The following is a 20,461-nucleotide window of genomic DNA, read 5'->3' on the forward strand; positions in this document are numbered from 1 at the left end:
TCTAGGATGCAGCGATGCATCCTTGAAAAATCTCGGAATTCTCAAAAACAAAGGACGCAAAAATGGCGCGGCTTTCGAGTGTCCTCAACATTGGAACAGTGCTTGTCGGCGTTCTATGACGTAGCGTCCTTAAAAGGGCGGCCGTTGAGCATGCTTCCTTGACATTGGGAAACAGCCTGAGTGTGTGTGTATGTGTGTGTGTGTGCGCACGCACGCTGCCCGTTTTCCCAGAAAACATGTGACATGCGCTCAGAGGGGCGGTTCAGCTAAGTAACTTCCTCATCTGAACCGTCCGTCGCAGCGAGGAGCCTTTCTTTCTCCGCTTTGAAAACCTTTCACCTGATTACCGTGTTATAAACACTTTAACCTCAGTTTCTTCCCTTACATTTATACTTTTATAACTTTTTACCGTATGGGACGGAACGTTTTTTCTCCAGTCTACTATGGATGAGGAGAGGGAGGAGGGGGGTCCTACCTCTAAGACCACTCTGTCTGGGGAACATGGCCGCCAGAGCAAAGCTAAGAGGTAAGAAGAGGATCTCTCTGTCTGTGACTGTTGTCCATCTCAGAGCTCAGCAGTGATGCATCATGACTCCATCATTAGTCTGAGTAAAAGCTGTGCGTGTGTGTGTGTGTGTGTGTGTGTGTGTGTGTGTGTGTGTGTGTGTGTGTGTGTGTGTGTGTGTGTGTGTGTGTGTGTGTGTGTGTGTGTGTGTGTGTGCGTGTGTTGAAGCCCAGAGAAACAGGAGAGAGCAGACTCCCCTGGACCCAGCTGTGTCTCCATGAAGAGTGACAGCTCTATGAGACAGCCTGTTGGGTTTAAAGATGGAAATCAGTCCATTGAAAAGAGGTGAGGATTTATCAGAGATCATAAAGATACAGCTTCTATCGAACGTCCATAATTCCTTGTTCTTGTTTTTCTAGAAGAGTCCAGCAGCAAGAGAGAGCAGACTCCCCTGGACCCAGCTGTGTCTCTATGAAGAGTGACCGCTGTATGGAAAAACCTCATAACTTTAAAGATGGAAATCAGTCTATTGGGAAAAGGTAAGAAGTGATTAGAGATGATGATTTGGGCTGTGGTCTTAAATTCAACAAACTCTCTGACCAATCGATTGGTCAATGGTGAAAAGATGATTATAAAAGAATGTGCACGTTGTCTCTAGATCAACAGAATCTACCACAGTGCGTTGTACTCTACCTGCTAGCCTCAATATCACATAAGGGCTGTTTGGAGAAGGTCAGTGGGTTTCAGACCCCTCTCGGTCCGAGTCGACTCGGTTAGGGCAGAGCTTCAATATGAAGCAGACAGGGGACGAGCCAGGGAGCGTCGGGCAGCGTCGTTTATAGACGACACCACCGAAGAATTGGGGGGGTTTGTATCATGACCCTACGGACTTCAGTGGGGGTTTCATTCCGTCCGTGCACGGCACCTTCTCAACGAGCAGGTGCGCCTGCAGCCAGAGGGGGCGCCAAAACACCAATTCCCCACACAATGTTATGTACTTCATTGAAAACCGCTACACAGCGCGTTTTTTTTTTTTTTTTTTTACTGCTCGTGGCGCCCCCCATGTGATTTGGCGCCCCCCACAAATATGGCACCCCGGGCGGCTGCCTGGTTCGCCCGTGCCTAAAACCGCCACTGATCAGACATATTAAGAAAAAAGTACTCATAGCTTACCATTTTAGCTGATCTGCCCACAAACTTACTCTACGCTTTGCATGCTATTTTGTCGTCCTTTTTAACCAAATGCTGCCAGATCGATGACTTTGTTGGAATCAATGAGTTAGTAGCGGAGTAAAGGTTCAGTAAGTTAGGACTAGCGGTCTTCCTTATGGGCCGGTTCAACGTTGAGAAACCCGGGGGTTTAACCTCTTGTCTTATAAGTCCTATAGTTTATTAAACCATATGATTATTAAAACAGAAACTACGGAGCCTTCAACCTTATTTGTATTCATAATTAATGTTATTTCTAACACAATATAGCCCGTCACTCAAATATAAAACACATCGGTCTGCATTTGTCCCTTCAGGCCCTAAAATAATGGATTAAGAAGCTCTTTGTTCTTATTAAAGGAACACAAGCCATTGTCCCACTAAATATTATTTGGTCCAACAAGTGCATATCCATTAACCAGTCAACCAACCAACCAAAACTTGACAGCCCTAGAGATTATAAAGGTACAGCTTCTATCAAACATCCATAAATCCTGGTTCTTGTTTTCTAGAAGAGTCCAGCAGCAGAGAGCAGACTCCCCTGGACCCAGCTGTGTCTCCATGAAGAGTGACAGCTCTATGGATCCACCTGTTACCTTTAAAGATGGAAATCAGTCTATTGAGAAGAGGTGAGGAATCATCATATATCATAAAGATACAGCTTCTAGAGTAACGTGGGTACGTCGAGCAAGATGGCAGCTCAGTAAAGATCTCCGCCAGCCCACCAATATATTTACTTAATTATCATATATCATAGTCCACTCATTTTTGTAGAAACAGCTTCCTAAGTAACTCTGAGTTCACCTGAACCCGAATGGCTACTTCGAAATATTTTAAAGACCAGGCTGCGGGCCGCAGGTCGACCAGGAATAGTCTGTCTCCAAATGACGATGCGGGAACTGCTAGCTTAACGCAACAGAGCGACCAAACTACACCGAACACGGATAATCTTTATGCCGAGATCGTCAAAATGAGCACCATGCTGCAGGGGATTGCAGGAGATATTTTAACAATCAAGCACCCAACCTCTGAGCTGAAGAACACGGTGGAAGGGATACAGGAAAAGCTGGAAGAAGCAGAGGGCCGTATCCACCAGCTGGAGGACACAACCGAGGGTTAGCTAACCCTAACCCTAACCGAACCTAACCTAACCTAACCTAACCTAACCCTAACCCTAACCAAACCTAACCTAACCTAACCCTAACCCTAACCGAGCGGCTAATGAGCAACAGAGAGCACGATGAGAAAAAGATGGACGCTATGTGGAACCGCATGCAGGTGCTTGAAAATCACAGTAAGAGACATAATGTGCGACTGGTGGGGCTTAAAGAAACCTTCGGAACGAACGGCACTATGGAGAGTTGTGTAAAGAGAGTTCTGGGCGAGGGACTCGGGATTGAAGTTGGCGGTGAATTTGAAATCGAAAGAGCGCATCGCTCGCTCGCTCCCGTGCCCAATGACGGACAACCACCCAGACCAGTGCTAATCAGATTCCTGCGACAGCCGGCAAGAGATAAAGTAGTGAGAGCGGCCAGAGAAAAGCGTGGGATCGAATAGGAAGGCTTGAGACTGTCCGTGTTTACTGACATGACACAGGAGCTTGAAGAGAAAAGAAAAACGTTTACATCCGTGAAGAGGTCGCTGCAACGGCTCAACGTGAGATACACGCTGGCGCATCCAGCGTCCCTGCGATGCACATGGAAGGGGAGGAACCGGAGTTTCGCAAGCGCCAAGGAGGCAGAGCAGTTCATCAGGGCGAACTGCAGTACAGATGGGTGAGCTGATAGGAGTGTTGGAGGCCTATAAGGAAGACTGTCTTGGACAATATTAAGAAAAAAGAGGCTGATTTAAAAGTGGACAATGTGGACAAAGAGGTGGGTGGTTGAGCTTGATATTGTTCTGCCTGAGCAACAAAGCCGGGGAGTGAGTCTCTACTGGTTAGGTGTACATACCCCACGGACCAAAGGGTTAGGTTTATTTTGTTTTTATTTTCTGTTTTGTTTTTTATGGCTGGAGAAAAGCCAGAGGCCCCAGGTGTTAGGCGGGCCCTTCCTAAGTTAAGATTTTTTTCTCTATATGTTAATGTTTTTAGAGATGTTAAGGTTCTGTATGTTCATGTTCTTAGAGATGTTAAGGTTACCATTTTCACACATAAGATGTTGATTAAGTTGCGCTTGGGGATGACAGATTAAAGTACAAATGAGCCAAACGAGACAACTGCAAGAAGCATGGGGGACACAATTATTGCTGGCCTAAAACTGAGTTTCAACATACTATTCATACGTAAATATGACCAGGCACCCCGTTCAATGTATTTGCTGGAATATAAATGTTTGTGGGAATCCCGTTAAGAGAGGGAGGGTATTGACTTATCTGAAGCATAAAAAGCCAGACATAGCTTTCCTTCAGGTAACACACTTTACTGAAATTGAAACGGAACTGGGTTGGACATATCTTTCATAGCTCCATCTCCAGTAAGCAGAATGGAGTAATCATATTGATAAACAAAAATGTAAGTTTTATTTTACTTAAGAAGATCAAGGATAAAGAAGGTAGAAATGGTGTGTATATAGGCACTGATTAATGGGTCTAAGTTGATACTGTGTGCAATATTTACGCACCGAATAAAGGTGATCAAGAATTTTTCACAATGTGAATAAGACACAGGAGGAGATTGGGGGTCTAATTATATTGGCAGGAGACTTTAACCAAGTCTTGGATGCCTGCGTAGATAGAAGCAAATTTAGTGCCCTTGTGATGCCTAAGGATAGAGCGGCAATGCATATGTTAAACAAGGATTTGGGCTTGGTCGATATATGGTGATTAATAAATCCTACTGGAAGGGAATATACTTTCTATTCACACTCGCATTAATCTTACTCTAGGATCGATATGTTTCTGATTTCAAACACCATTATAAAATAAGTTGTCAAGTGTAAAATAAATGCAATGGCCCTCTCTGATCACGCGCCAGTAGAGCTTGGCATTGATATAAATACTGACCAAGAGAAAAAATGAAAGATCGCGTATGAACACGTCAATACTACAAGATGAGAACTTTAAACAACTGTTGAAGGAGGATATTAAATCTTTTTTCGAAATTAATGCTGGCAGTACTAATACAAGAGCAATGGAATGGGAAGCATCTTAGGCTTATGTTAGAGGGAAAATGATAGCACATTCATCAAAAAAAAAAAAAAAGCTTAAGTTCCAGCTGCAGGAAATCTACGATAAAAAAGTTGAATATGCTATATTTAGGCTTGGGACAACGTTCTATGAAGGAGGAGAGAAAACAGGCAAGTTAATGGCCAGGCAACTAAAGAAAAAAGACTCATATAATGTGATACCAGCTATTCAGAAAGGCAATAGTACAGTCTCCTCAACAAAGGAGATAAATTATGTTTTACAACTGTATTATAAAGAATTATACACATCTGACATTAATCCCCAACAGGAAGAGCTGACAGACTTCTTAACTAACTTAAATATGCCTAAATTGTCAACTGATCAGATTGAAGGGATTGATAGTCCCATATCAGAGAACGAAATTAGGAAGGCTGTTTCATGCATGAAAGCAGGTAAATCACCTGGCATGGATGGATTTCCGGTCGAGTACTATAAGCAATATATAGATATCTTTGCCCCAATATTTAAAGGGGTATATAATGAAGCATTCACATTAGGTTCTCTCCCTCCAACATTCTACAACGCCTTGATATCTGTTATACCTAAAAAAGACAGAGATCCAACAGACCCTGCTAATTACAGACCTTTGAGTTTGATAAACCTTGATTGTAAAATTGTAACTAAGATCTTGACTTTACGTCTGGAAAGTGCATTACCAAGCATCATACACCCTGACCAAGAAGGATTTATGAAAAATAGGTCGTCTACAGACAATATGAGAAGACTATTACACTTGATATGGTCCAACAGGACAGGAAGAGACCCAGTCGTTGGCCTCTCACTTGATGCTGAGAAGGCATTCGACCGGGTTCAATGGGAATTCTTGCTTGCAGCTCTATCACATTTTTGATTCGGACAAACATTTATTGGCTGGATTAAAACCTTGTATAAAAGCCCAAAGGCAGCCGTGATGACTAACGGGCTAATATCACCTCTATTCAACCTTACCAGAGGAACTCGTCAGGGCTGCCCTTTATCCCCACTATTGTTTAATATCGTATTGGAGCCGCTGGCTAATTCGATTAGGGCCAATGCAAATATTAAAGGAGTGGATGGAGGCGGGAAAGAGCACAAATTGTAATTGTACGTGGATGATATTTTTATGCTGGTAAAAGACCCATTGAATTCGACGCCCCACTTAATGGACAAAATAAAATCATATTCCAAATTATCAGGGTACAAGATTAATTGGACAAAGTCGGAATTCATGACTATTACGGGATTACTCAATTCAAATTTAATGACAAACTTTGGTTTTAAATGGGTACCAAAAGGGATGAAATATTTGGGAATAAAACTAAGCCAGGTTGTGGAAATAATGCCGGCATTTAACTTTGAAGCAGTACTACAAAAAATAAAAACTAATTTAGATAAATGGGGGAAAATTAATCTGACATTATGGGGAAAGGTTAATCTTATAAAAATGGTGATTTCTCCACAAATCAATTATATACTCATGATGGTACCAGTAACTATATCCCCTCAGATTTTCAAACGATATGACACAATAATTAAAGACTTTTTATGGGGAAGGAAAAGACCCAGAATTAAGCTGAGCAAAGTGTGCTCACCTAGAGACAAAGGCGGGCTGGGATTGCCAGACCCAAGAATGTATTACATCTCTTTCGAAATGGCCAAAATAACCAGACACTGGAATAAAGATAATACATTAGAATGGGTTGCTATCGAAAATAAGTTGGCACTCCCCTTTCCACCTATTGATAGACTCTCCCAGTGTTCCCTTAATTTACCCAATCCTATCATGGCACACCACAAAGAGATATGGACCAAGGTACATAAAATGTTTAAATTGTCACATTGTAAGCAATCCTACTCATCCTTATGGTATAACTCAATGATTAAAAAAAAAGATCCAGCTTCTATCAAACGTCAATAAATCCTGGTTCTTCTTTTTCTCGAAGAGTCCAGCAGGAGTGAGCAGGCTCTTGTTATCAGACTTCACTGGTACTGATGTTTCCAAGTCAGGAAAAATTAAAGTGTGTGTGTGTGTGTGTGTGTGTGTGTGTGTGTGTGTGTGTGTGTGTGTGTGTGTGTGTGTGTGTGTGTGTGTGTGTGTGTGTGTGTGTGTGTGTGTGTGTGTGTGTGTGTGTGTGTGTTCTCCACAGACACCAGGGGAGGTCAAAGGTCACCAGTGCTCAGTCTGTACAGCAGCATCAAACAGAGCTGGAGATGAACCAGGAGGAACTGGCTGACACACTGGGGGGCGGTAAGAGACTCTTACTTTGAAGACAAAAGAGACTATTATTTTGAAGGGCAAAACAGATCTGATCTTAAAAAAGAGAAGAAATCATATTTTTAAGGAGCAGTATCTTTCCTCTTTGGGGTTAAATGGTGTAGAGTTAATGGGTATAAGGTAAATGGTTTAGTCCATATATGGAGAGTTATGTTGGGGGTTAAGTGGTTTGATCCAGATATGTAGGGTTATTGTGGGGGTATAAGGTCAAATGGTGTGATCCAGATATGGAGGGTTATGGTGGGGGTATCAGGTTAGATGGTTTGACCAAGATATGTAGGGTTATTGTGGGTCTATCAGGTTAAGTAACATTAATCATTATACTGCAGACCAACAGCAGAACGACTCAGTTGAAGTGATGAAACCCTGTCTTGTTGTATCAACATTGCAAATCACTGATTCACTATCATTATTACTATGATTAGACCAATCATATTGCTGTGGAAATAATAGTAATGAAGCCACTAAATAACATGAAGTTGATAATTGAACAGGAAATATTGACCTGGTTCCACTGATCACCATCCACTAACTGATGTCATCTGTTGTTTTCTCATTTAGGATCTGCTGCTGTCGATTGCCAACATAAAATCAAGTCTCATTTGAAGAAGAAGTTCAGGTGTGTGTTTGAGGGAATCACTAAAGCAGGACAGCGAACAGATCTGAACGACTTCTACACAGAGATCTTCATCCCAGAGAGAGGCAGTGGAGAGGTCAACAAGGAACATGAGGTCAGACTGATTGAAACAGCTTCCAGGAAACCAGCCAAGGAAGAAACACCAATCAGATGTGAAGACATCTTTAAACCCTTACCTGGACAAGATCAACCAATCAGAACAATGATGACAACTGGAGTGGCCGGCATTGGTAAAACCGTCTTAACACACAAGTTCACTCTGGACTGGGCTGAAGGCAAAACCAACCAGGACATACACTTCACATTTCTCCTCACTTTCAGAGAGCTGAATTTACTGAAAGGGAAAGAGTTTAGCTTGGTGGAACTTCTTCATCACCTCTTTACTGAGACCAAAGAAGCAGGAATCTGCAGATACGACGGGTTCCAAGTTGTCTTCATCTTGGATGGTCTGGATGAGTGTCGACTTCCTCTGGACTTCCAGAGAAACCCGATCTGGACTGATGTCACAAAGTCCACCTCGTTGGACATGCTGCTGACCAACCTCATCAGGGGTGACCTGCTTCCCTCTGCTTGCATTTGGATAACCACACGCCCTGCGGCAGCCAATCAGATCCCTGCTGAGTGTGTTGACATGGTGACAGAGGTGAGGGGGTTCACCGACCAACAGAAGGAGGAGTACTTCAGGAAGAGATTCAGAGAGGAGACGATGGCCAGCACAATCATCTCCCACGTCAAGAAATCACGAAGCCTCCAAATCATGTGTCACATCCCAGTCTTCTGTTGGATCACTGCTTCAGTTCTGGAGGACATCTTCCAAAATTCCCAGATCGAAGAGATGCCCGAGACCGTGACTCAGATGTACAGCCACTTCCTGAGGGTTCAGTCCATACAGGCGGACAGGAAGTACCATGGGAGGGCTGAAACAGATCCAGACTGGAGCTCAGAGAGCAGGGAGATCATTGTTTCTCTGGGAAAACTTGCTTTTAACCAGCTGGAGAGTGGCAACCTGATCTTCTACGAAGCAGATATGGCAGAGTGTGACATCGATATCAGAGCAGCCTCAGTGTACTCAGGAGTGTTCACCCAGATCTTTAAAGAGGAGTGTGGGCTGTACCAGGACAAGGTGTTCTGCTTTGTCCATCTGAGCATCCAGGAGTTTCTGGCTGCCCTTTATGTCTTCTGGTCCTTTATCAACACTGGGGTCAATCTGCTCTCAACCTCCAGGAAAGATAAACTCCTCCTCTACCAGAGTGCTGTGGACAAGGCCTTACAGAGTGAGAACGGACACCTGGACTTGTTCCTCCGCTTCCTCCTGGGCCTCTCTCTGGAGACCAATCAGATTGTCCTACGAGGTCTGCTGGGACAGAAAAAAAGATCACTGACCACTCAGATTAAAACAGGTCTGCTGCGAATGACAGGAAGTAGGTCACAGACCAATGAGGGAACAGTGTCTTACATCAAGGAGAAGATAAAAGGAGATCAATCTCCAGAGAGAAGCATCAATCTGTTCCACTGTCTGAATGAGCTGAACGACTGTTCTCTAGTGAAGGAGATCCAACAGTACCTGACATCAGGATGTCTCTCTGGAGAATCTCTCTCCCCTGCTCAGTGGTCAGCTCTGGTCTTCATCTTACTGACATCAGAAGAGGAGCTGGACGTGTTTGACCTGAAAAAATACTCTGCTTCAGAGGAGGGTCTTCTGAGGCTGCTGCCAGTGGTCAAAGCCTCTAAAACATCCCTGTAGGTTCAATAATAACATGTATTACAATACACACTACACAATATAATTAGAACTGGAATATAAGGTTACAATTATATGAAAAAGATCTTTGTAGGTTCATAACAACATGTATTACTATTCTACGCATAACAGAATAAACATACTAGTTATAATAACGTACAAAACATCTCTGTAGGTGTCCTATTAACGTGTAATGTATTACAGTACACATAAGAGAATATTCACAACAATAGAATATAGAAGGAGTATTCATTTAAAAAACATTTTCAATCTCAACTAAACAACTATTTAACATTTCTACATCTAATTATTTAGTATGTTTGTTAAACTAATAACATTCCTTCATTATTTATTAACTTAAAGATGTATGTTTTTTTAATCACAGTTTCTAACCTGTTCTCTTTATTGTGTTTGCAGGCTGAATGCCTGCCATCTGTCGGAGAGATGCTGTGAAGCTCTGGCATCAGTTCTCAGCTCCAACTCCTCTAGTCTGAGAGAGCTGGACCTGAGTAACAATGATCTGCAGGATTCAGGAGTGAAGCTGCTCTCTGCTGGACTGGGGAGTCCACACTGTACACTGGAAACTCTCAGGTCAGTTTTACTCAATGGTCAAACAGTTACACCACAAGTTCCACATCAGAGGACAGTTATATAACTCAGCTTCTGACTCAGTACCTGTGATGACCACATCCATGATTTTGTATCATTGGAGATGTACCACCTTTTGTTTAGGTGGATATTCTAATACATCCATATGCCTGCAACCTTTCAGTTATAAATATAAAAATGAGCTCAAAATATAATAATATTGTCCCCCCACTGTCCCCCGTATACGGGACGGTGATAGTTTAGAGCAGGGTGAAGTACAGGGGGTCTTTGGAGGGTCTTACCCCTAGTTGGATACCTCAGACCCCCTGAAAGCCTCAACAGAAACATTTTGGAGGGTCTCTGGAAAGATATAAAAAAAATGATTTGAAACTTGCAATTGTCACACAAAACGTGTTTTAAAGCTTAATAGATACAGTAGGGGTGTGAACGGGTACACGTGTACACGTGCAACCGGTTAGTAAATCATAACTATTTAGGAAAAATAAGTAAACGAAAAAACGTAAAAAAAAAAATAATAATCACGGTTTCTCTGTAGCATGGTTTCTCAACGGGGGCATTCGCACAACCTAGGGGGGGCACTGGGAACGTGATTTTTTATAACTGTCATGGTTTTCTAAATTTTTGGGTACAGAAGTACAGAATATATAGGCCTAATTAGGCCTCTGTGCGCGATCTGTTTTCGTGGTGCCCAAGTTGCCCGGGCCGCGGTGCCCGTGGTTCCCGGGCCATTCATTCATTTGTTCACGGGGCACGGCGGGAGTCGCGGGAGTGCCGTGGTCACGGTCGCGGTGCCCAAGGAAGACGGGAGACGTGGCCTCTCTCTCTCTCTCTCGCTCTCGCTCTCTCTCGCTCTCTCTCTCGCTCTCGTCGCTCTGGAAGTTTAATCGGGTTTATTACAGTGATGGACAGTGCTGTTAGCCAATCAGAGGTGATACATTTGCATGTCATGAATATTTGTATATTTCTTTCACCAAATCCGACTCAGAGGGCATTCATTGCTATTAGTGACCAACGCAAAATCAATGAAAAACGCTGCAATAAAAGCTTTAAGCAATATAACACAAGTGTGAGTGGGGTTGTTAGGTTATTAAAAAAAAATGATTGGGGGGGGGGGCACCAGAGGATCAGGGTAAGGTCAGGGGGGCGTTTGCTCAATAAAGGTTGAGAACCACTGGTCTATAGCATATAACCGCGTTGTCTGATTACAGTTTAATTCATTTTTCCCAATTTACCAGCTCTCGTTTGGAAGAATAATCACCGCACCATTAGTTTCAATGGGAATAGCGACGGTCTATACTTTCAACATAAAGTGTACATATTTATAATTTGAAATTTGTCCCAGCCTTTATACCACCGATACTATAGGGTCTATAGCATATAACCGAATTTTTTGATTACAGTTTAATGTAACAGTAAGCTGATAACATCCTAATTAACGCCACAACTGCAAATGAACCACACGGAGATAACCGTGGCAACCGGTCAAACAAATGTTCTTTCTGCGATCATTCTGCTTGCGCATCCGCCGTGTTGATAAACAAATAATCCCCCTAAAGCGCGAGTGCGGTCCACTTTAAAATAAATTAAAGCTTCATTAATTAATAAAGAAATGGTTAACTGTGTACACGAAAAAGTAGGGGTTGTGTAAACGTTAACACTTTTTTGTAACCGTTCACATCCCTAATATCCAGTACTCATTATCTTAATTGCTAATTCTTTATCCACAAATATGGTCCCTTCAATGGACCAGGAAGTGGTATGCAGACTGGAAAAACACAGGATTTTACAGGCGTGTGTGTGTGTGTGTGTGTGTGTGTGTGTGTGTGTGTGTGTGTGTGTGTGTGTGTGTGTGTGTGTGTGTGTGTGTGTGTGTGTGTGTGTGTGTGTGTGTGTGTGTGTGTGTGTGTGTTTGTGTGTGTGTAGCTTGTCTGGCTGCCTGGTCACACAGGAAGGCTGTGCTTCTCTGGCCTCAGCTCTGAGCTCCAACCCCTCCCATCTGAAAGAGCTGGACCTGAGCTACAATCACCCAGGAGACTCTGGAGCTGCGCTGCTCTCTGCTGGACTGGAGGATCTACGCTGGAGACTGGACACTCTCAGGTATGAGGACAGCTCACCGCTCAGGGTCTCCTACAAGGATTCATGCTGCTGCCAGATGAAGTGGTTTGAAGAGGCAGCATGTTGTGTAGAACGTGATGAGACGGCAGATGATGACGGTGAATGTTTCAACATGCTGCTCTCACTTTGTTTCCCCCCCAGTGTGGAGCACGGTGGAGTGTGGAGGCTGAAACCAGCTCTAAAGAAGTGTAAGTGTCTGTTTGATTCATCCCATGACACACACACTATTGAGATGGAAAGTCCATCCACACAGCAGGAAGTGAGGTCACATCCTACTGGGAATGAAGATGATGGCTGACATCATGTATCTTACGTATATTAATACTGTCCACCATCACAGTTAGACCTGCTTGTATAAAACCCAGCAGGTATTACAGGGGTGAGGGGGAGTGACCGGGTTAGGGGCCGGTGAGGGGGAGAGGAAGGGGTGAGAGAGAGGGGGCTGAGGGGGGGGGGGGTTGTGGGGGGGGGGGGGGGGGGGACTAGGGGGAGGGGGAGGGGGAATGACCGGGCTGAGGGAGGGGCTGAGTGGGGCTGAGGGGAGGGGGGGTGAAGGGGGTCTGAGGGCGTGCGGGGGAGGGGGGTGACCGGGGTGAGGGGGGTTGAGGGGGAGGGGGGAGGGGAGGGTTACGGGGCTGGGGGGGGACTAGGGGGGACGGGGGAGGGAGGTGGACCGGGCTGAGGGGGGAGAGTGTGGGGGGGGGGGGTGTGAAGAAGAGGCTGAGGGGGGGGGCTGAGGGGGCTGACTAGGGGGGAGGGGAGGGGGGGATGACCCGGGCCTGAGGGGGGCTGAGGGTGGACTAGGGGTGATATGTGGGAGAGGGGGGTGACGGGATGAGGGGGGGGGGGGGGATGGGGGGGGGAGGGAGGTGACGGGGATGGGAGGAGGATACTGGGGGAGGGCGTGGGGTGGAGGTGGAGGGGGAGAGGGGGGCGAGGGGGGAGGGGGGTGGGGGGTGACGTCTGAGGGGGGCCGGGACCGGGCTGAGGGGGGGAGGAGTGGGGGGTGGGGGGTGTGAAGGGGCTTGAGGGGTGAGGGGGACGGGGGGTGTGACGAGTTAGGGGCCGGTGAGGGGGAGGTGAAGGGGTGAGAGAGAGGGGGCTGAGGGGGAGGGGGCTGAGGGGGAGGACTAGGGGGGAGGGGGGTGACCGGGCTGAGGGGGAGGGGGAGGGGGGATGACCGGGCTGAGGGGGAGGGGGCTAAGGGGGAGGACTAGGGGGGAGGGGGCTAAGGGGGAGGACTAGGGGGGAGGGGGAGGGGGGATGACCGGGCTGAGGGGGAGGGGGCTGAGGGGGAGGACTAGGGGGGAGGGGGAGGGGGAGGACCGGGCTGAGGGGGAGGGGGCTAAGGGGGAGGACTAGGGGGGAGGGGGGGGGGGGGTGACCGGGCTGAGGGGGGGTGAGGGGGAGGACTAGGGGTGAGGGGGAGGGGGAGGGGGGGGGTGACGGGGCTGAGGGGGAGGACTAGGGGTGAGGGGGAGTGGGGGTGACGGGGCTGAGGGGGGCTGAGGTTGAGGACTAGGGGTGATGGGGAGGGGGGGTGAAGGGGCTGAGGGGGAGGGGGGGGGGGGACCGGGCTGAGGGGGGGCTGAGGGGGAGGACTAGGGGTGAGGAGGAGGGGGGGAGGGGGGGTGACCGGCTGAGGGGGGGCTGAGGGTGAGGAATAGGGTGGAGGGGGAGGGGGAGGGGGGCAGACGGGGGTGAGGGGGGGCTGAGGAGGAGGGGTGAGGGGGAGGGGGGTGAGTGGGAGGGGGCTGAGGGGGGGGGGCTGATGGGGAGGGGGCTGAGGGGGGGGGGCTGAGGGGGAGGGGGCTGAAGAAGGAGAGAGAGCGATCACAAAAAGAAAGAGAATAAAAAGAAGAAGAGCAGCCTGGATCCAAGGAGAGATGTTTGTTGTTGATGTATTCATAATATTGTTGTTGATGTTTTCATAACGTTATTGTTGAGGTGTGTGTATCTATGAATGTGTACATATGTATATGTATGTATGTGTTCATATCTATGTATATGTACACAGAGCGCAGGAGAACAGTACTAGTGATGATGATGATGATGATGATGATGATGAAGAGCGGTTCAGCAGCTCATCATGTCTGGTTCTCCCTCAGATGCCTGTGACCTCACACTGGACCCCAACACGGCCCACAGACGACTCTCTCTGTCTGAGGACAACAGGAAGGTGAGGTGGGTTGAAGAGGACCAGTCGTATCCGGATCACCCAGACAGATTTGACTCCCATTACCAGGTGTTGGGTAGAGAGGCTCTGACTGGCCGCTGTTACTGGGAGGTAGAGTGGAAAGGAGAGGTTGATATAGGAGTGACATACAGAGGAATCACAAGGAGAGGAGGGGGTGGTGACAGCAGGCTTGGACTGAACAACAAGTCCTGGAGTCTTTATTGTTATGATGGTGGTTACTCTGCCCGGTACAACGGTAGACAGACAGCCCTCCCTCTCCCCCCGCTGGCTCCACCAGAGTAGGAGTGTATCTGGACCGGCCTGCTGGCTCTCTGTCCTTCTACAGAGTGTCCCCAGGTGGAGGAGGGTCCTCAGACACACTGACACACACTCCACACCCTTCTGGTCCTCCTTCACCAGGAGGACCTCCTCCCGGGGTCTGGGTAGGGCGTGGGTGCAGGGGTCGTCAGCCTCTCTGTGTCGGTTGTAGAAACAAAAGGGACCTCTGACTGAGCATGGCCCCTGACACACACACCTCCTCCCGGGGGTGGGGGTAGACTGGGAGGGGGGGGGGGTCAGCCTCTCTGTGTCGGGTGTAGAAAAAAAGGACCTCCTCCTCTGGGCTCAGTCATCAGCGGTATTTACGCCCCTGAGCGTAAAACCACACACACACACAACACACACACACACCACACACACACACACACACACACACACACACACACACACACACACACACACAACAAGAAGGGTGCTGAGGGGGGTCGGCGGAGGCCGCTCCCTCTCTGTGTCCCTCTCTCTCTCTCTCCTCTCTCTCCTCTCTCTCTCTCTTTTCTCTCCTCTTCTCTCTCTCTCTCTCTCTCTCTCTCTCCTCTCTCCTCTCTCTCTCTCTCTCTCTCTCTCTCTCTCTCCTGTCTCTCTCTCTCTCTCTCTCTCCCTCTCTCTCTCTCTCTCTCTCTCTCTCTCTCTCTCTCTCTCTCTCTCTCTCTCTATCTCTCTCTCTGTCTCTCTCTCTCTCTCTCTCTCTCTCTGTGTCTCTCTCTCTCTCTCTCTGTCTCTCTCTCTCTCTCTCTCTCTCTCTCTCTCTCTCTCTCTCTCTCTCTCTCTCTCTTCTTTGAAGTATAGCATGATAAACCATGAAAAGGCTTAAGTTCTCTCTTGAATTGTACATAAAATACCTATTGATGGTCAATGTTTGTATAATTTCAGACGGCACCAATTTTGGTCTTAAGGGCTCTGATATCATTTTTATCATAATCCTGATTTACAACCTGATTTAAAGCAGATTTTATATTTTATTCATAATAACCAAGAGGTTTATGGCATAGTGTTGCATGTTGTGGATTACTTAAGACTGAATTTTGATTTTTCGGAAACAAACTGGCCGCAGAACATGTTCAGTTATTAAAGATACATGCTCACCTGTTGATGATTTGTAAAGTCTGCTGCTTCTATTGTTTTAGTCCTCGTGTTTATTGTGTACATGTAAGGGACTATTTTTCTGTCTTATTTGTTAATGAAGCATAATTGTAATAAACAACTCAGTGGATCCAACTGAATGTTCTCGTGTGTTCAGTCGATGATTTCTTGTTTTATTAGTGAATAATGCTTCCGTAAGTGCCTTAAGAATGATAATATATTAATCAGAAATTATAAATAATACATTAAATGTTATTCCGATTTTATTCTGGGACCTCCTCCCTGGGTTTCGTTTTGGGGGGGGTGCCTCAGTGTCTCTTTGTCAGTTGTAGAAAGAAACCACAGACAGACGGCCGGACAATCTCTCTCTGTCTATATTAATCAGAAATTATTAATAGAACAACAAATGTTTTTTTCCGATATTATTCCCGGACCTCCTCCCTGGGTTTTGTTTTGGGGGGGGGGGGGTTGCCTCAGTGTCTCTTTGGGATAATGTTGCATGTTGTAAATGACTTTAAACTGAATCTTGATTTTTTGTGTTTTGTTGGGAACCAACACGGCCGCAGAACATGTTCAGTTATTAAAGATACGTGCTCACCTGTTGATGTTTGTAAAGTCTGCTGCTTCTATTGTTTTAGTCCCCCGTGTTTATTGTGCACATGTAAGGGACTATTTTTCTGTCTTATTTGTTAATGAAGCATAATTGTAATAAACAACTCAGTGGATCCAACTGAATGTTCTCGTGTGTTCAGCCGATGATTTTTGTTTTATTAGCGAATAATGCTTCCATAAGTGCTGTCGAGTGTTGGCACCTCACTCGTGGTGATTTATAGGAACGATCGCGTACGACACACACACACTGCTCCGCAGGGGTGTGCTTTGTGTTTTGTGTGTGTGAGTCTGGGTGTCGCATGTACGCTCCCCGGGACCAACCCAGGTCGAGCCCGCTTGTTTCCGTGAATCGTCGGTTTCACGGAGGCGCTCGGTCCGGCTCGGCTCAGTCTTAATCCGGTCCGACCCAGGTCACTCTGTTAAGTCCCTTCACAACAGTTTACTTTTAATACGAATTCAGACCCGTCCGTTTTAGCGGGACCAAAGTCTCTCGAAATAATAATAGTTAATACGAAATGATGATGTATCTTTTTGCCTTGTCACCCCCTATACACGTCAGTCACAATCAACCATGCTTGTACAATGCGCCACTTACGTGAGGGGATCAGCTGGGAGAGCGTGTCGTTCGGCTTTGCCTGTGTCGAGGAGTCGACAGGAAAAGGACTCGAACGATTGAGTTTACCTACTACAAATGTAGTCAGGTAGATTTATTCTTAGGTCCAATAAACCACAATCACTTTTACAACTGAGTATAGATTTGAAAGAAAAGACAGTAAAAGAAGAAGAATATAGATGAAGAATGGCCTATTAAAAATACCAACGAGCCTGAGGTTGGCTTTCTAAGTCTAAGTACCAAACGTTCTCCCAGGTGGGGCCCAGGGTTGGGTTTCTAAGTCTAAGTACCAAACGATCTCCCGGGTGGGGCCCAGGGTTGGGTTTCTAAAACTAAGTTTTTTAACACGTTTCCCAAGTGGAGCCCAGGTTTTAACGTTGACGCAACCTCTCGTGCCCCAGTTACACCGCACGACCCCGGAGAGTTGCCTTTGTTGAGTTAATCACGCTTGAGACTAAGTAGTGCTAAAGAGGATTCCTATCAAAAGTACCAACGTTCTCCCAAGAGGCCCTTGAGGTTGGATCCCTAAGTACCAACGCGCTACCGGGTGGGGCCCGAGGTTGGGTTTCTAAAACTGAGTCACCAACGTTCTCCCAGGCGAAACACTTGAGGTTGGATTTCTAAATCTAAACTAAAAAAAAAATTAGAGTCTGAACCGAGCGCTACGGTTGTCAGAGTCCCTAAGATGAAAATCTATTGCTATGAAGGCCACAGTTTTTTGGAAGCAGGAGAGCAGGGCAGAGCAGAGGAGACACACACGACACCACCAGCAGCAGAAGAACCAAAAGAAACGAGTGAGCTTTCTCTGCAGATTTCCCTGCTTTACTCTCCTGATAACAAAAGATCCCTTTGATAAACGTTCCGGGAGTTTCCCTTATTTTGCCCGAGGGGCAACACAAGAAGCTTGAAGTTGTGCACATGCTATCACGCGCCGAGTGTTCATACATCATGGGGTCTAAAGGGACACATGTTCTTTGTATTCCTCCAATGTTTCTCAACAAGGAGATATGTTTAACAAATCAATTTACTACATAAAAAAGGGTATATAATGTAACCAGTTGGCTCTATGGTAAGACATTTTAAGGCACACAATTTTAACACATAAGAATATCTAAAGTAAGCAATTTACTTTTTTCATTAGATATAAGAGGTACACAAGAAGTTATAAAGAAACCAATTTTCTTTATCATAAGATATATGTAAGCACACAAAAAGTCTATAAGGTAACCAATTTACCTTATCTTAGGATATATGTAAGCACACAAGAAGTTATAAGGTAACCAATTTACCTTATCGTAAGATATATGTAAGCACACAAGAAATTCTATGGTGGCCTTGTTGACAGCATGGTGTCACAGCATGATTCTGGAGTGATTCTTCGAACGGCTAGGTGCATCAATACAGTGAGTCCTATCGGGACACACGTCAGTGCCTTAAGAATAATAATATATTAATCAGAAATTATAAATAAAACATTAAATGTTATTGTATTACTCACTCCTATTTAGGCCCACGTTTGTATTATATGCACAGACAGACGGCCGGACAATCTCTCTCTGTCTCTCTTTCTCTCTCCCCGTCTCTCTCTGTCTCTCTTTCTCTCTCCCCGTCTCCCCCTGTCTCCCTCCCTCCCCCGGTCTCCCTCGTGATTCAATGACTAATTCACATAATAGACTTTAAAGATAAATGTCTCTTTTATTTAAAACATGTCTTTCATTAACATATTAAGATCAAATTAATAGCATTTCCATCTCACTCAAGATTCAATGCATCTCAGTCGAGTGTGTCTTGACGAGGCTGGCTGCTAGCGCCAGCTTCAGGGGCTGTGGCAGCTCGTACCTGCGAGCTTGCTACCAAACGTTTTGCGTTGAGTTGATATTTAAGGTTGATGAACTCCGGTGATAGGAAAATTCCTTACTACAGAGATTGCAGATAACGGTGTTGCTGTCTACAGTTCCGTCCGGGAGTTTAAACTTGAACTTTCCGTGCACGGGGCCGAGCAGCGTCGTCTGCCTCCATTTTGTTTCAACGCAAATGACGCACCGGGTCAAAGGGCACTATAGAAGTGCGATTAATGTTTTTTTTTTTTTTTTCTGTGATTAATTAATCAAAATTAACGCGTTAATTTGATAGCCCTAATTTTATTCATATTAAAGGTTGTATCAGCGATTCTGATTGAAACATAAAGTATCACATTAATCTGCTTCTTCCTCACGATCCGCTAGCTGCCCTTCCCATAAGCAGGGTGTCAAAAAAAAACGCGTCTCTCTAGGCAGCCTAGGCTACGAGATCGCACACAGAAACAAATGGTACTACCAACACCTCAAAATCAAAATATACAGTGTTCCAACCAGTCACAGACAAGGGGTGGGTGTTGTGGTGTTTCGCGCTTGTGCACGCGAAGTGGTAGCTACAAATTCCTCTTGCATTTTCATGCACGTTCATGAAAATGCACGTCCATGATCATTTCAAAACATAGGAGGGAGGGGCTAGCTGGCTCTGTTTTTTTGGAATCTCGCAACGGAAGTCAGGGCAACCAGAATCGCTAATACAACCTTTAACCAAGAGGCAGTGAATCCACCTCGGTGCAGTTCACCTCCTGGCCAACAGGATTAGGGTGAAGGAGACACAGGTGTGTGTGTGTGTGTGTGTGTGTGTGTGTGTGTGTGTGTGTGTGTGTGTTGTGTGTGTGGTGTGTGTGTGTGTGTGTGTGTGTGTGTGTGTGTGTGTGTGTGTGTGTGTGTGTGTGTGTGTGTGTGTGTGTGTGTGTGTGTGTGTGTGGCGGAGGTGTTGAATGGTTGAAGAGCCTTTGGTGCTCAACACACCACAACAAGCAGGCGAAAAGAGAAAGAGACCCAACACCAACCCAACCCCACTGAATGGACACATAATGAAAGGTTCCTTCAAGGTAGGTTTGTACAACCTAATTCATCCTTTCACCACAGTGACTGAATTAGACTTCCCAGAACTGTGCGTATGTGTGTGCGTGTGGGTGTGTGCGTGTGTGTGTGTTTGTGTGGGTGTTAAATAACAAAAATGAACGATGCTAACGTGTTCAATAGTTAACCGTCTTCCAGGGGTGCAGGCTTAAACCAGTAGAAACAGAGTGAAGCGTTTGAGTCTGCAGCCGTCAGAGCGGCCATGTTGAGTCAAACAGCGCTATGTTAGACGCTGGGGGGCCATGACGGGGGTTACATCTTGACACGCTAAGACTGTGTGTGTGTGTGTGTACGTGCGTGTTATTGTGTGTGTGTCTGTTTATGTAAGTACGTGTGTGTGTGTGTGTGTGTGTTTGTGCGTGTGTGTTCGATGTTTGTGTGTGTTGTGTGTGTGTATGTGTGTGTAGCCTCGTATATGGGTGGGGGGGTCTCCCTCTTCTCAGCGG

General features: G+C 46.0%; 1 protein-coding gene across 1 annotated transcript; it reads left to right on the forward strand.

The window, feature by feature from the left end:
- Positions 1 to 254: 254 nt before the first annotated feature.
- On the forward strand, positions 255 to 14,816 carry LOC130378467 (NLR family CARD domain-containing protein 3-like). The gene is made up of 10 exons (XM_056585214.1): positions 255 to 526; positions 734 to 850; positions 925 to 1,044; positions 2,227 to 2,343; positions 7,027 to 7,127; positions 7,716 to 9,531; positions 9,950 to 10,123; positions 12,065 to 12,238; positions 12,398 to 12,444; positions 14,365 to 14,816. Exons 1-10 carry the CDS (start codon positions 444 to 446, stop codon positions 14,733 to 14,735), a joined length of 3,120 nt encoding a protein of 1,039 aa, XP_056441189.1. The 5' UTR covers positions 255 to 443; the 3' UTR covers positions 14,736 to 14,816.
- Positions 14,817 to 20,461: the final 5,645 nt, after the last annotated feature.

The sequence above is a fragment of the Gadus chalcogrammus genome, unplaced genomic scaffold (assembly GCF_026213295.1).
Source record: "Gadus chalcogrammus isolate NIFS_2021 unplaced genomic scaffold, NIFS_Gcha_1.0 GACHA079, whole genome shotgun sequence".
Classification (NCBI taxonomy): domain Eukaryota; kingdom Metazoa; phylum Chordata; class Actinopteri; order Gadiformes; family Gadidae; genus Gadus; species Gadus chalcogrammus.